General features: G+C 36.1%; 1 protein-coding gene across 1 annotated transcript; it reads right to left on the bottom strand.

Moving 5' to 3' along the window:
* Positions 1–4,105: 4,105 nt before the first annotated feature.
* LOC129321832 (phospholipase D zeta 2-like) lies at positions 4,106–11,758 on the bottom strand. The gene is given in 20 exon segments (XM_054967762.1): positions 4,106–4,659; positions 4,749–4,810; positions 4,947–5,144; positions 5,325–5,426; positions 6,106–6,303; positions 6,391–6,537; positions 6,741–6,851; positions 7,104–7,409; positions 7,411–7,575; positions 7,671–7,827; positions 7,970–8,119; positions 8,228–8,367; positions 8,528–8,644; positions 8,747–8,989; positions 9,147–9,320; positions 9,431–9,598; positions 9,999–10,140; positions 10,275–10,390; positions 10,579–10,680; positions 11,324–11,758. Coding segments are annotated over 20 exon segments (3,180 nt in total). The 5' UTR covers positions 11,489–11,758; the 3' UTR covers positions 4,106–4,442.
* Between the last annotated feature and the right edge of the window lie 1,914 nt (positions 11,759–13,672).

Here is a 13,672-nt window from a genome sequence, read left to right on the forward strand (position 1 = left end):
ACAACAATCTGTCTGAGTACGAGCTTCCAGTACCCCTACGGAGCGTAGAGTATGAATATCACGTCCTTATCTACAAAGTGACTGATGCTGATCCTGAGGAATTTAGTATATACATCTCGGAGTGGCACCACAATGCTGTGGGAACTGCAACCGTCCTACTTTTGTATATATATTCTGAGATTCAAGCGACGGGATAAGATTGAAGAAAGCTAGTTAAACTGTTTGTGACTCAAAGGAGGTGTCATGAGTAGTTCTCCTGACGAGACTATTATCAGTTTTGTGGGGTTGAATGAGTTCGCCAAAGAAAAAGTAGCGAGAGCCAACTTGAAAGGTAAGGTCCGTCTGCTGCTGGGGATAGAATTATTATTGATGGGGTCATACTTCGCCGTCATCATTCATTTTACATTAATAATTAACACCCCAGATATTTTCTCCGGCTCTATATGCTTGATCTTCAATTCTTGATCCCCTGCATATGACGCACGTACGTCACAGGTGGATGCCTAACGTAGTTATACACCTGAAATCATCAAAAGAGTTCCCTTATTCATTATGCAAACTTGCCCCCAATTTTCTCAAGAGTTATTCCCCATGCATCCGAAACATCACCCAAATAATATCTGCAAGAGCTGCCCGTATATTTTGGAGTTGGACTTGGATCCTTTCCAACTCTTTCTCCATACATTTCTCTATACTCAATCTCAACTATTCATTTAATTATTATTTTAGTTTGATGATTTGAGATTATTAATTATAGCATTAAAATAAAGAAGATATTCGTTGCCATCACTTAAATATTTTTAAAAACAAGATCGTAATGTTTATTGCTGATAAGTATTAAATGAATTTTATATTCATTTTAATGCTATAAGTAGGAATATCAAACTATTAAATTAAAATAATAATTAAATGAACAGTTAAAATTGGGTATGGAGAGATTTATCGAGGGGGCGCCATAGTGAGAATCTAAATCCATATGAAATTATTTTTTTTAAATTGGCTGTTAAAAAAATAAAAAATATTTATATTTATATGACATATGAAATTTATAAGGGTCGCATACAATTTATATGTTATAAATAATTGTTTTTATTTATAAATAAAAAATATCACTTTCTTTTAAATTTTGTGTAAGCGTGGACCTCTACTATAAAAATTAAGTTTCAATGTCTGCCGACATTTTTTCTTGTTAAATGGATTTTTACCAAGAAAAACAAAATTTAACACGTCTAAATTTCAAATTTTTGTTGGCCAAAACAAAAAATAATTTTCAAATTTTTTACCATTATATTTAACTACAGGTTAAATTTTTCCACCAGAAAAACTAAGTTATAATTTATTGTTTTGCCCTAAGAATAACTTCAGGTAGGTATACAACTAGTTATTAAAAGTGTTTTGTTTGCTAAAGAAGCACAGCACAAAGCAAAAATAGTTATTTTTGAGTGATTTATTATTAATTGCATTCCTTTTAATATATTAAATTGTCCAATCTTCTAAAAAACTATAAATGCAAATACTGCTACAAGACATGGATTCAAAGGCCCTACTGCTTATGACATGAGAGTAAATTTATTGAGAGAGTTGAAAAGAGAATGTCAGTGTTGATATTCATCAAAGTATATGGGAAAGTAATGGTTGCACTTTCATGGTTGATGGTTAGACTGATGTTAGATAGTGTACACTGATAAACTTTTAAATTCATTCTATAAAAGGATTTGTAGAGCCTGTTGATACTTCAGATTTGGTCAAAGATGCTAAGACATTGTTTTAGTTGTTTGGTGAAATGATGGAGTGGATTGGATTAAAAAATATTGTCCATGTAGTCACTGATAATGCAACCAATTATGTAACATACGATAGGCTAATTCATGAGAAATATAGACATATTTATTGGTCACCCTGTCTTGCACATTACATGAATCTCATCATGATGAACATTGCAAGTTTGCCTAATGTATCAAACCTTGCATCTAAGTCATCAAAGGTTATCATTTTTGTGTACAATCATACTATCTTCTTATCATAGCTTAGAAAAAGACTGGGTTAGAGGGGGATTGTGTGTCCAGGAGCAACTATATTTGCTACCACTTTCATTAATTTACAAAGTATACATAAAGACAAGAATGACTTACAAGCTTTGGTAGTTGATAAGCATCTTGTTGATCACAAGTTATCAAAGATTGTAGCAGGACAGAATTTTGTTAACGTTGTCTTGGATAATAGATTCTGAAATTAGTGTTACAACATTATAGTGCTTGCTGGTCCTCTCATTTGGTTGCTAAGAATTGTTGATGGAGATGAAAAACCTTCTCTTGGTTATGTCTATGAAGCAATGACGAGAGCAAAGCATGGAATTGAGAGTTTTTGTAATAACAATCCTCATAAATATAAGCCTTACGCATACATTTTTAAAGCTTAATAGGATAAGCACTTGAAGACTAGTCCTCATACAGCAGCTTATTTTTTCAATCCTACATTCATGTATGATCCATCTTTTGATCTCAAAAGAAAGCTTACAAATGCTGTGCTTAATTTGCTTAAGGTATGTGGGATTGATGACTATGTTCAATTATGGGAGCAATTGAGTTTGTACAAAAATCATAATGATTCTTTTGCTTAGGATCACTCGAGTCAAGCAGCAAAAAGATTAGCACTTGTAATTTTTTAGTTTTATATTTTTATTACTTTTAATAACTAATTATAATTTAAAATGATAAGAAAAAATGTTGTATTTTTTTTATTGTTTTGTCGCAGATGAATGGTGGTCATATGTTGGAGGTGATATTTCACAATAGCAACAAGTTGCAATTTGTGTTCTTAGCCAAACTTCATCATTTTCAAGATGTGAGCATAATTGAAGCTTGTTTGAATGTATTCACATAAAAAGAAGAAACATATTAGATTATGAATGCTTAAATGATCTAGTTTTTACTAAGTGCAATTTGCTGTTGCATCATAGGTAGTTATATTTAAATGATCTAGTTTTAATTTATTTTTAGTTAAAAAGTAAATAATATTTAAATGTTTTCATGTTTGCTTAATAGGTCACAATTGAAGGAAAACAAACTATGATCTCCTTGATTATGTATCTATTGACAAACATGGTTTTTGGATAGCTGGAGAACAACAAGCTCCTAAGTTTAATGAAGCAGATTGTGATGTTTTGCTGCGTGAAGAGAATCTACAACTTCTTACCACTGTTAGGGATAATGAAGGTTTATACTTTTTATTTTTATTTGAGATGTTATTATTTTATAATTATTTTGAGAGAAATGATAGTTAAGAACTCAAATTGATTTCTCTTATTTATCATGGGTGATGAACATAAGAATGTTATAACTCCTCTACCTTTGTTTGATGTCATTACATTTGGAGCTCAATCTACATGTGTTGGACTTGGAGGTCAATCTACACCTGTTGGACTTGGAGCTCAATCCACTCTTCAAGCTGTTATGTTCTCAGATTTTTCATTTAGTGTAGCTTCTAATGACTTAGCAACTAAAGAACACTTGGATGAGTTTTATGGTGATTGTTGATGTTTGGATCATGATTTTGAATGTGTTCCTATGGATTAATGGTTTCTAGTTTTTACTTTGGACTTGAAAAGAATGTAATAATTATTGATTAAACTTATATGTAAGGATAATGGATTATTTTTCCTTTAATGTTGGATTGTTATATTATGGGTTAGATATTAATATTTGTGATTTTTTTTCATTTTAAATGACATTTTTATGCCTATTTAGGACTTCAATTAATAGTTCCTAAATGTACATTATTTAAATAATAATAATTTATTATTTACTGGTTCGACCACATTTTGACTTGATTTGACTATTGAACCGTGAATTCTAATAGTCGGTTTAGTTTTTAAAACCTTGTATTATAGTATGAAATATTATTCATAGAGATAACGCGCGCGCGCGCGTGCGTGCGTGACCCACTTCCTTGAGAGCATGGCTCCACGAGCAAGTGACACTTGAATTTTGATTGAATCAAATGTAAGATTAAAAGTTGAACTTTCTCAGCTAAAGAGTAAAAGCTCAAAAATAGTAATTACAACACAGCCAGATTTAACATCAAGTAAAGATTAATGATAGCCAAATTCCCAAGTTCAAATGGTACTTTATTAATTTCCAGAAGGCCTATCACGAGCCAATGAAAAAAATTATACACAATTGTTTGCAATCAAATCAATGAATTAGTGCTGTACAGTGTGGCCTTTTAAGTCCTAAATTACCACCAGTTTTCCTAAGACTCCAGTTAGTGTAGTGTCGTCAAATATTTCCTTTCACTTTTGCCTTTTTATTTTTATATTCCACCTTATCTCCATCACTAGCTTATAAATACCGCACAACCCACGCATGAATAATACCTTGTCCTCTCGTTTATATACAAAAAACCTGCAGAGAGATTTCTCCTTGGCTTCCGAACTGGCACACTTAATGATATACATGAGGAGATACATAAAACTCACTCTCATTGAAAACTGGTCTTAAATCTTCTTCACGCATGAATTCCAAAGGAAAACAAACAAGATGCCCCTTTATACACTTCAGTCTGCCAGCGTGCTCTGTCTGATCAGGGCCTATTCCCAAGTCTATGGTGGTATGACCGAGTTTCTCCTTCAAGTGAGCCATCTTTTGCCTAAGTGCAGCTCTGCAATTTATGCCAATAGGAGATCAGAGAAATCCAAGGCTGACAAGGAAAAACCAATAACATAGATGGGATAAAACTTAACACCATACCTGGAGTGTATGTGATCATTGGGTATGCAGGAAAAGACCTCATGGTATATCCTAGTATTTTCCTGTCAAACATAGGAACTAGCAGTTTATATCATAGTAGGAGCATAACAACAAAAAGGCTATTCAACATGCAATATAAAATCACAATGACCGAACCCGTGGAATATGGATCTAATTTAAAACTTGAACGAGTCTCACCTTTGCAGTTGCTGACCACAAGTCCTTATAAGTTGTATCGGCTATTGGATCACTGATTTTACCGACCTCTCCAGTATTCAGACCAAGGTGCTCAGACCATAAGGAGCAACGGAGGCTATAGGAAAATTTCCCAGCCTTCCACGATTTTCCATTCATAGATGAATCGACATATTCTTTGTCTTCAATTACAACTCCAATCTGGTTAAAATATATATAAATGAATAAGACTCAAAGAAATTTGCTTCTCAGCAGACCAACCCTTTATGGAAAGCTATTTCAAAGAATCAAAGAACTTCACTAAAATTACGTCACGTTGTAACTTTCTTACATAACCTCTGAAAATAGCAAGTTTAGTGATGCCTTAAATACGAACTATACCTCAGAGTCTCTTGAACCTAGCAAACTCCTATCATTTATATTAGAAGATCCAATTATAGCAGCACGATCATCTACAATCATCAATTTGCTGTGTACATAGACCTGCATAGATAAGGTAATTTACATCATATCATATAAATTGAAGTAAATCAATTTCAACTAGCAGTCATTTTACAATGAAATAGTCTTAATGTGCAGAGTTAAGAGAAGAGGTTAACTCAAATGGAGTTATGAAGGCAAACTTTGGAATTGAAGGGATTTCACTTGGGTAGGAGCAATATAGAAGACATGCATTTCAAATTTAATTAGATGCAAGCTATAAATGACTTGGAGGTAAAGATCGAAGAGTTAAAAATACCATAAATCACAAAATTTAAGTATTTGGGATCAATTTTACAAAATAATAATGAAATTGATAGTGATGTTATGCATACGATACTAGCAGGGTAGATGAAATGGAGGAAGGCATTAGGAGTTCTTTGTGATTGCCAAGTCCCTATGAAGCTTGAACCAAAATTTTATAGAACTGCTATAAGGCCACTAATGTTACATGGCAGTAAATGTTGGGTGTTGAAGGGGCATCGTGAGCATAAAATGGAGGTTGAAGGTGAGTATAAAATGGTGTTGTGACCTCACTTAGCAAGACAAGACCTTTGTTTTTGTTATTGTTGTTGTTGTAGTCATTGTTTATTAGTTATGGGGAAGCGAAACTCTCCAGAGCAAGGCAGCACAGATAAAGGGGAGTAGGAAGCTGCGCAGAATGTAATATGCTATAAAGTACCTGACTAGTAACCACAGGGCCACCAGCAAAAAGTCTACCATGAGAACGCAGACCGTAGAAAGAAATGTAATCTTCAGTCTTAGGACCAAGCATAGCTCTAAGGTTGGCTAATATGGAGTGTTTTTCTCTAGAGATTGTTCGATACTGCCAATGTGTTATGGCTCTCACAGTTGCCGCACCACCATCATCCAGACCGCCCTGGTAGTGGCAATTTACAACAGGAGTTATTTCAAGCCTGTCGCCTAAAGGAGTGAATACCGCGCAAAGAAGACCAGTAAAATTTACCTGGAAGCCCGCCAATAGAGGCATCACAATTATAACCCTAAAAAGTTTTTGCTCTTTGTGAGCCAGTAAAATACGCCAATATAATGCTTCCAATATACGGTTCTGTATGGTGTCATCTGATGCCAGGCCTGATATGAAAAACTGGTTCTGAAAGGAAAACAATAAAAAAGGCAAGCCGAATAAGTTTATACTTATTAAAATATAAAAGAAACAGATATTATAAGTAGGGTAAAAAAAAAAAAAATCAACTGTAACTTCATTTATTTATCACTACAGCGATAGGATGGAGAACTACAGTTCCTAACAAATCACCAACAACAAAAGAAAAGAAAACCACAAAACTCGATTACCTCAAAGTAGATAAAATATTTTGCTTTTTCAATGAGAGAACAATAAGCAGTGTGAATGCTTTCTTCAGTCTGACCTGTTCCAGCAGACCAATGGCTGACACTCCTGATTACCTGTGGATGGCGTATCCATCCAAGATGGCAGCAGATAAGTAATAATGTAAAATAATATTAAATAAATAAACAGTCCACGCACCAATGCAGTGCTCTATTGGCTACGAATTTGAATAGAATGTTCGAAGGCTCGTGGTAAGAATCAAAGACTTTAAATCTTAATGCGATATAAGCACGAAATGTAAAATTTCCATGAATCTGGTGATTCTATGATCCTATATATTGATATCAGATCCAGGAGGCATATCTAACCTGGGAACGACATTTTGTACGAGGACCAACTTCTCCATATTCCTTAGCAGTGGCGTCGCGGCAACCTTCTTCAGCTGTTTCCCACCATTCATCTGAAGCGTCCATGGGAGATTGTCTCTCCGAGTTAAAAGGATCAAATTCATTTAGAAAACCTCCCACCTGAGCATCTGAAGTTTTGTCGCGTGGATTTCGGCTTTCGCAAAAATTTGTCTGATCCATGAGATTATAATTCATATTGTTCCCAATTAACTCAAGATCTTCTCCACCAGCTTCTTGAGGCAGAAGCAATGGTATATCTTGCGGGGGGTGATTGTGACGAAGAGGAATTCTGACTTTCAACTTCTTTCTTGTCGTCATCATCTTTGCAGCCATCGATATCTGCCTCTTTGCTTCTTCCCATGTAGTGTGGGATGACCATGTGGTGGTGAGGCATAAGAAGTGGAATGGTATGTTCATTTGGAGCTTTAGTTCTCTGCGAAATGACTCGACATGTAAGAAAAGAGGAGGGAAAAGAAAATGAACAAAAGAGGAGGAAAACTAAAACATTGGGCAAAAGATATCCGGTACCTTAGCATGGTTCCAACGTTGAACAAAGTGCCGAGCAATGTCACGACAGGGAGGTCCCCAGATAGCACAATGGACATCGTGCCACGGCATGCGGGGATACTTTTCACGATCCAGTTCATCTCTCATGGTGTCTTCCCATGAATTAGGTTCAGATTCTCTGTCCAGATTATATTCCACAGAAGATATATTATAAAAAAGCTTCGACACCACCATTTCCATAAATCATGAGTTTATTGATTACATTCTCTATTCTTCAAGTAAAATTCTTTTCTTTTCTTAAAACAAGTGGAGGAACATACCTTGGGTTGTAATAGTCCTTTCCAGGCCATATGTCGGAGGGGAAATCACCCACTTTATGTTCAGTTGTGTCATAACGGCCAAAGCATAAATCTAGTCCTCCAAAATAGCAAACCTTGTAATCAACGATTACAAGTTTTTCATGATGCGACCTGAATGAAACCAAGCAGTATTAGTCTTACATTGACATTATGTCTAGTCCACCTTTTTAGTTTTTTATGAATGAAGGCCATGTTCGCACTTCATAGTATAGTTCTTACCATAAATAGACACCAGCCGATAAATGGTTGGGATACCGCAGTACTCTCACATTTTCATGAATGTTGAGAAGTCTTCTCTTACTGTACAAGCTGTTAATTTTTAGAGCTAAAGAGACCTCCTTGTACAGAAGCACGTAGATCTGCCATGGCCAAGAAAATAAGCATAAGGCAAGAAGCACATGGTTCTTTAAACTAATTTAAAGTAATAAGCCAATGTTTTAAGTATCAGACACCTCAAATCAAGAAGTCATATAAAGAACCGATTGTTTGTGGGAGAGAGAGAATGTCAAAAATGTGTACCTTAACTCCTTGTTTAGCCTTTTCTTCTAGTAATGCGTCCAGCCTAAAGGAAGAATGAGAGTGAAATGGACGTTTCAGATAAAGCTCTGGGCAAAGCCACCATCCGGTGATAAGGATCTGCATCCAGTTTCCATCTTGGGTCAGCAATAAATGTCCAGGTGTCCATTAAAACAAGCCAGGTATATATACTCTAGTTACCAATGACTAAACGGCATGTACCTCTGACTTTGCTTCCTGAATTGAGGAAGCAATTGCTTCAAATGCTGCCTTCCCATCTATAAACCACTGGGCTTGGCTTCCATCTTCAGTCAAACCTCTTATGGGAGCAAATGAACCAAAGCGATGAGGACGGCACCAACTCTCTTGAGGTCTAAGACCAGCTTCGTTAATTTTAGTAACCCAATCTTTAACTTTGGCACTGCTGCTAGTTCTCAACCTTATGCTCCGATTTCCGCTAGTTACCTTACAAATTCAATTGTTATTATTTTTGATAAACTTCAATTGTCATTATTGATTTAAGAGAAAAACAGGATTATTACAGGGACTCTTCTGTATGAAATGATAATCAATGAGAAGACGTCTGAGTTTCAAAACAAACTGGCACTAGAGAGCAACTTACCTCAAATGTGAATCTTAAGGGATTGCGATCCTTGATATGATCAGCCAAATGTACAAGGGAATCCTTATCTTCACTTGACGAAGGGAGGATATCAAAAACAATTATCTCTACCGGTTTGTCGCTGAAAGGATCATCCAGCAAGGCCAAAAAGCCAGGTTTCAGGACAGCCCACACCTAGGAACAGTCACAGACAATGTAGTCTTAGGAATAAGAGTAAGAATAAAATGTAGGCAAATTTACTTTGTATGAGAACACTACAAAGAAAATATGGCGTGTGCTCAAACCTTGGACCAGTTGTTATTACATAAACCCAGCAATTCACATGGAAAGCATGCTACATCTGAATCCCTTGAGATATTTGATAAGCGCTTCACCATTACATAGCCCTCTTTCATTTTTGATCCATAATCCTGTAAAAAGGATAACCTAGAGACCTCCAAGAACTTGCAGACCTGTAATCGAAAAACGTGTGTCAGAAAGGATTATTTTAGAACCAGAGAAGTTGCAGCGATTGTGGAAAATTAGTATTTTGCGATCAATAACAACATCAATATCATTGTTGCCTGGAGGCCATAAGGGTGAGCATAAAGGGGGTTTCTATTCTCATATTAACCACCCACTTGTATTCCAACTAACTATGAACAAATTTGTTTGTACCCGGGAAAACACCACAGACACTAGTACTAAAGTGTCATTTAAAGCTCATTTTGATTTCAGTTTCTTTAGATGCATAGCTCATGGCACCCATGACAAATAATTGGAGAACGATCAAACTGCATGCAATCTGCAAATATATCGTGAAAATCATTTAAGCAAATAAATTCATCATGAGTATTACTGCTTGGTACTTGCCTCTCGAGAATTGATAATATCCAAGTTTCCAAGGAAATGATTCAAGTAACCCTGCATTGCGACTTTTGCTTTATCTGCTACTGACTGCTGCCCTCCTAGTGATGGACGAATGATTGGTAGGGCTGCAGCGGATGGAACATATCTGATCAAGTTACAATAGTGATAAATAAATTTAGCATCTTTCGTAAAGCCCATTCAGGGGAATAATCTAAAGAATTTAAGGTATGTTGAGAGGTTTAAAAATGCATCATATTATGGCAATATAAATTGAGATACCTGTTCCTATATCTGTCTTCATTATGCAAAGGCACAGCCCCGTCGTCAGGTTCTTCAGTATCTTGCACCATTGCTGTTTGATCAACTATTCCTAAGCTTTGCAGCCATTCTTTTACCTTAAGGAGAAAGTTGAAAATAAGAAATCAGGCAGAATATCAAAGAACTAAAGCAAATGGAAGCATAAACATATATTTATACTTGATGAAGGATCTAGTTATAAAACTTGTGTGGATGCATGAGATAGGGAAACCAATAAAAGATAAAAAGAAAAAAATGGCCACAAAAATGCAAAATATACACAAACCTGCTCTTGCTTGTCATGAAATTCTTTAATTAATGCACGCTTCTTCAAAGCGAAATGTAAGTAGAGAACTTGTGAGGCTTTCTTCATTAAGCGCCATTTGAACTGTGTCGAACAATTTCAATTATTATCAATAAATTAGCCGGATATGACTTGCAAAGAAGTAGCCAGAAGTAAAGAAGATCAACGTTCCTTTAAAATGACAGAAGCCTCTGTTAGCATGAGACGTGAACATTTACAAACATATGTTCGTAGAATTTTTAAAAACAGCGAAATGTGTCTGGCCAAGTGGAATTGGCTACACGCAAGAGGCCGTTTGACCCTGCCAACAAATATATCATCTTGCGTGTAATGTAGTCGCAAAAGTAATTTCAACTGATCAGCTCATCCTCACCGATAAATTTTAGAATCCAATAATCAAATTCTGCTAAAAATGATTTGCGTAGCATAATTGAGCACAAGAAAGAAGTATCACAATCACAAACAATATTTTTGCCAATGACTTAGGCCACAAGCTTAAGCAAACAACACTTGAAATAGTCTATGCATAGTTCTCCCACCCCTTCTTCGCTTTAACTTGACGTGATGAAGAATTAGAAAGCAAAAATGAGATCCCAAAAAAATCCCCATCCATGAATTCTCTGATCAGCCCAACAAGACAAGACCCAGGAAGTACGATTTGATTAGTAGAAAAACAAAGAGGCAGATCTGAAACATGGATACGCAGGTATAGAGAGGGCGAGAGTACCTGTTTGTACTCCAACTCAATGGTATAAGACAGAAGGATTGGACTAATATCTCCGGTGTCTGGTCTGGAAACAGAAACAATGGTGGCCTTTGGCAATTCTTCAAATATCCAATAAGGATCGCCGCGTTGCCTCAACGACCGGGAAGTCGGCAGTGCTTCTGACATTGCATCGGAAGGTTCAATAAGACACTCCGTCGACGTAGCGAGCCCTCGAACAATTACGCACGCGAATCAATCAATATCACAGTGTATATGGAATGAGTTTGACGGAGTGATTGTGAACGAAGAAGCAGAGACCGCAGAGAGAGCGAGAGGACTGCGCATGTGCACAGCACTTGAGGAGATCGAAAACGTAACAAACAGAGGATGGCGCCTTTTATAGTTTTTCAGGGACTCCTTGGTTCCAGGGACTCCATCACCAGAACGGAGACTCGCTGAAACGTGTCCCAACTATATGTTACGGCATATGGGATTAAATTTTTGTCTCTTAAAAAAAAAAAAAAAACTCCATCTTGGATCCCGCGGATTATTCTCCCTCTTTGGATATGATAATTGATCGATTGAGGATATCATAATTGGACGTGGTTTTGATACGAACTGTGGATATTAAAAGAAATTAAAATGGTAGCATCTTTTATTTATTTTTATATCAGTAACATCTTCTAATTGACAATTTAATTTAATTTAAAAAGTGACGATAATGCAAATGAATCTGAACAACCAAAACGCAAGGAGCGCAATGGTGAAAAGACGAAAATGCAGGGAGTTTAGGAGTCGAAATTACACGTGGCAATTGTGTGGCCTGGTTGGATGGAGATAGGATGATGTGGAAGGAGAAGGACGAGGTGAGGAGAAATAGGACGTTGGGGAGAGTGGAATGCCAGAATTACCCTCGTGGAGAGAAAATGCAGGGGGAGGCGGGGCATATCCGAAGGAGGAGGAATCTGGGGAGAGAGAATATCCAACTCTAATATGCTGGCTGCACAGAATATGCCGTTATTGCAAATGATTGGCTCTTCCCCTGAATTTAATTCACAAGCCAAGCTCAGCTCATGCACTTTGGCTACGCATCTTCCCCTAATTGGCTGCTTTCCCATTCTTTCATTAATTAATCCAACTCCCACTTTTATTGCTTACGCTCTGCCTTCCAACCTTCCAACTTGTCTTCCGATTTGTTGCTTCACGCCAAACCATCTCTCCGGATTCATCAACTCCACGTGCTGTTCCTCAATCAACTAAACATTAAACTTGAGTGGGAATGTCGGAATGATTCCCTGACTAGCGTGAAAACTTTAAGACTGCTATTTATTGGACTTAACAAGTAATACCAACCACCATATAGTCGTATCCAAGAGAAATAAAATTACAGCTAAATTAAGGTTATTCCATAACGAAATTGAAAAGAATCGATAGAAAAGCAGGCTTGCTGCCAAACAGTAAAACCAAAGGGCTATTACAAAAGTCATTCCTACATCCGACCGGCCCATCAAGGTTACACGTGCTGCTCAGAAGAAAAAAAAAAATCAAGGTTGCAATTGCAAGTCAATCCTGTGTTTTATGAGAGCTTGCATCGAACACACAAGCAGGCCACGAGAATTGGAAGGTATTAAAACCCAAATTGAATCGACCAGTCAAACCGGATTTAACTCGAATTTAGTTGACCCGATTTAACTCGGCTAGTTTGGATTAACTCGAGGTAACTCCTGCACCTGGACAGCTTAGACGGGTCACACGAATTAATGTTTACATATAACCTTATTTCTATATTTTACATACCAAACAATAATAGTGTAAGAATGTCATCTATTTTTTCTAACATATCAAACATATTTTTAAAATTTAATTTTATTTTAGTTATAATTTTTTATTTTAATTTTATCAAAAAATTTTATATTATACCATACAGCCTTAAGGATCTACCTAATGAAAAGAATGAACAAAATGGCGTGAGTTTTTAAATAAAGAGAATCACACATGGTCCTCTTCTAAAAAAAAATTAATGACAAATAAAAATTAATAATAAATTTTATTTGAAAAAAAATAAATCATATCTCCATTATAATAATAATTTATTTTTTACATTTATTTTTATTTATAATTAAATTTTTTAAAGGGGTTGGATGGGATTTTTTTTTAAAATATATTCCACGTGAATAAGAAAACATAGGCAGCTCCGGTCAACGACGCAGAGAAAAAACCAGAAAAGGAAAAAGAGTAGCAGACAGATGTGAAAGAGGAATCGAAGTGATCAAGGTTGTAATTTGTAAAAATAAATAGAGCGGCGACCCGATGTGATGAGACCGATGCAAAACCCCCTCTGCTTCGATCTGCAACACGCAACACTTATAT

This window comes from Prosopis cineraria, unplaced genomic scaffold, assembly GCF_029017545.1.
Source record: "Prosopis cineraria cultivar Desert tree isolate PC_DT_omini unplaced genomic scaffold, ASM2901754v1 PC1, whole genome shotgun sequence".
Classification (NCBI taxonomy): Eukaryota; Viridiplantae; Streptophyta; class Magnoliopsida; order Fabales; family Fabaceae; genus Prosopis; species Prosopis cineraria.